This window comes from Haliaeetus leucocephalus, unplaced genomic scaffold, assembly GCF_000737465.1.
Source record: "Haliaeetus leucocephalus isolate CR32 unplaced genomic scaffold, Haliaeetus_leucocephalus-4.0 Scaffold162, whole genome shotgun sequence".
In the NCBI taxonomy this organism is placed as follows: domain Eukaryota; kingdom Metazoa; phylum Chordata; class Aves; order Accipitriformes; family Accipitridae; genus Haliaeetus; species Haliaeetus leucocephalus.
In genome coordinates this window covers 5,292,250-5,292,469 of record NW_010972598.1, presented here as the reverse complement: position 1 = coordinate 5,292,469, position 220 = coordinate 5,292,250, and the positions used below count along the sequence as shown (strand labels likewise).

At 75.0% G+C, this 220-nt stretch overlaps 1 protein-coding gene across 1 annotated transcript in view; it reads right to left on the bottom strand.

The window, feature by feature from the left end:
- Nucleotides 1–220, bottom strand: part of LOC104828942 (interferon regulatory factor 2-binding protein 2) — a gene marked incomplete at its 5' end in the record, with an annotated part of 1,653 nt that extends 1,433 nt beyond the window's left edge. Inside the window, one exon of the mRNA XM_010562950.1 lies at nucleotides 22–220. Within this exon, the coding sequence (XP_010561252.1) occupies nucleotides 22–220 (199 nt within the window). The remainder of the gene's footprint in view (nucleotides 1–21) is intronic.

Below are 220 nucleotides of genomic sequence, written 5' to 3'. Positions count from 1 at the left end.
GGGGGTGGGGGGGCGGCGGGCCCCGCCCCTGGGGGAACCAGCCGGGCGCCCGCTTCAGCTGCCGCGCCGTGTCGATGACGAACTCCACGCGGTCGGCGCCCTCGTAGTTGACGCAGCCCCGGCAGACGGGCTCGGTGAAGTCCCAGATCATGGCCCAGGGCATGCGGGGCAGGTCGCACAGGTAGCACGACTGCCTGCGGGAAGCAGCCGCCACCGCCGC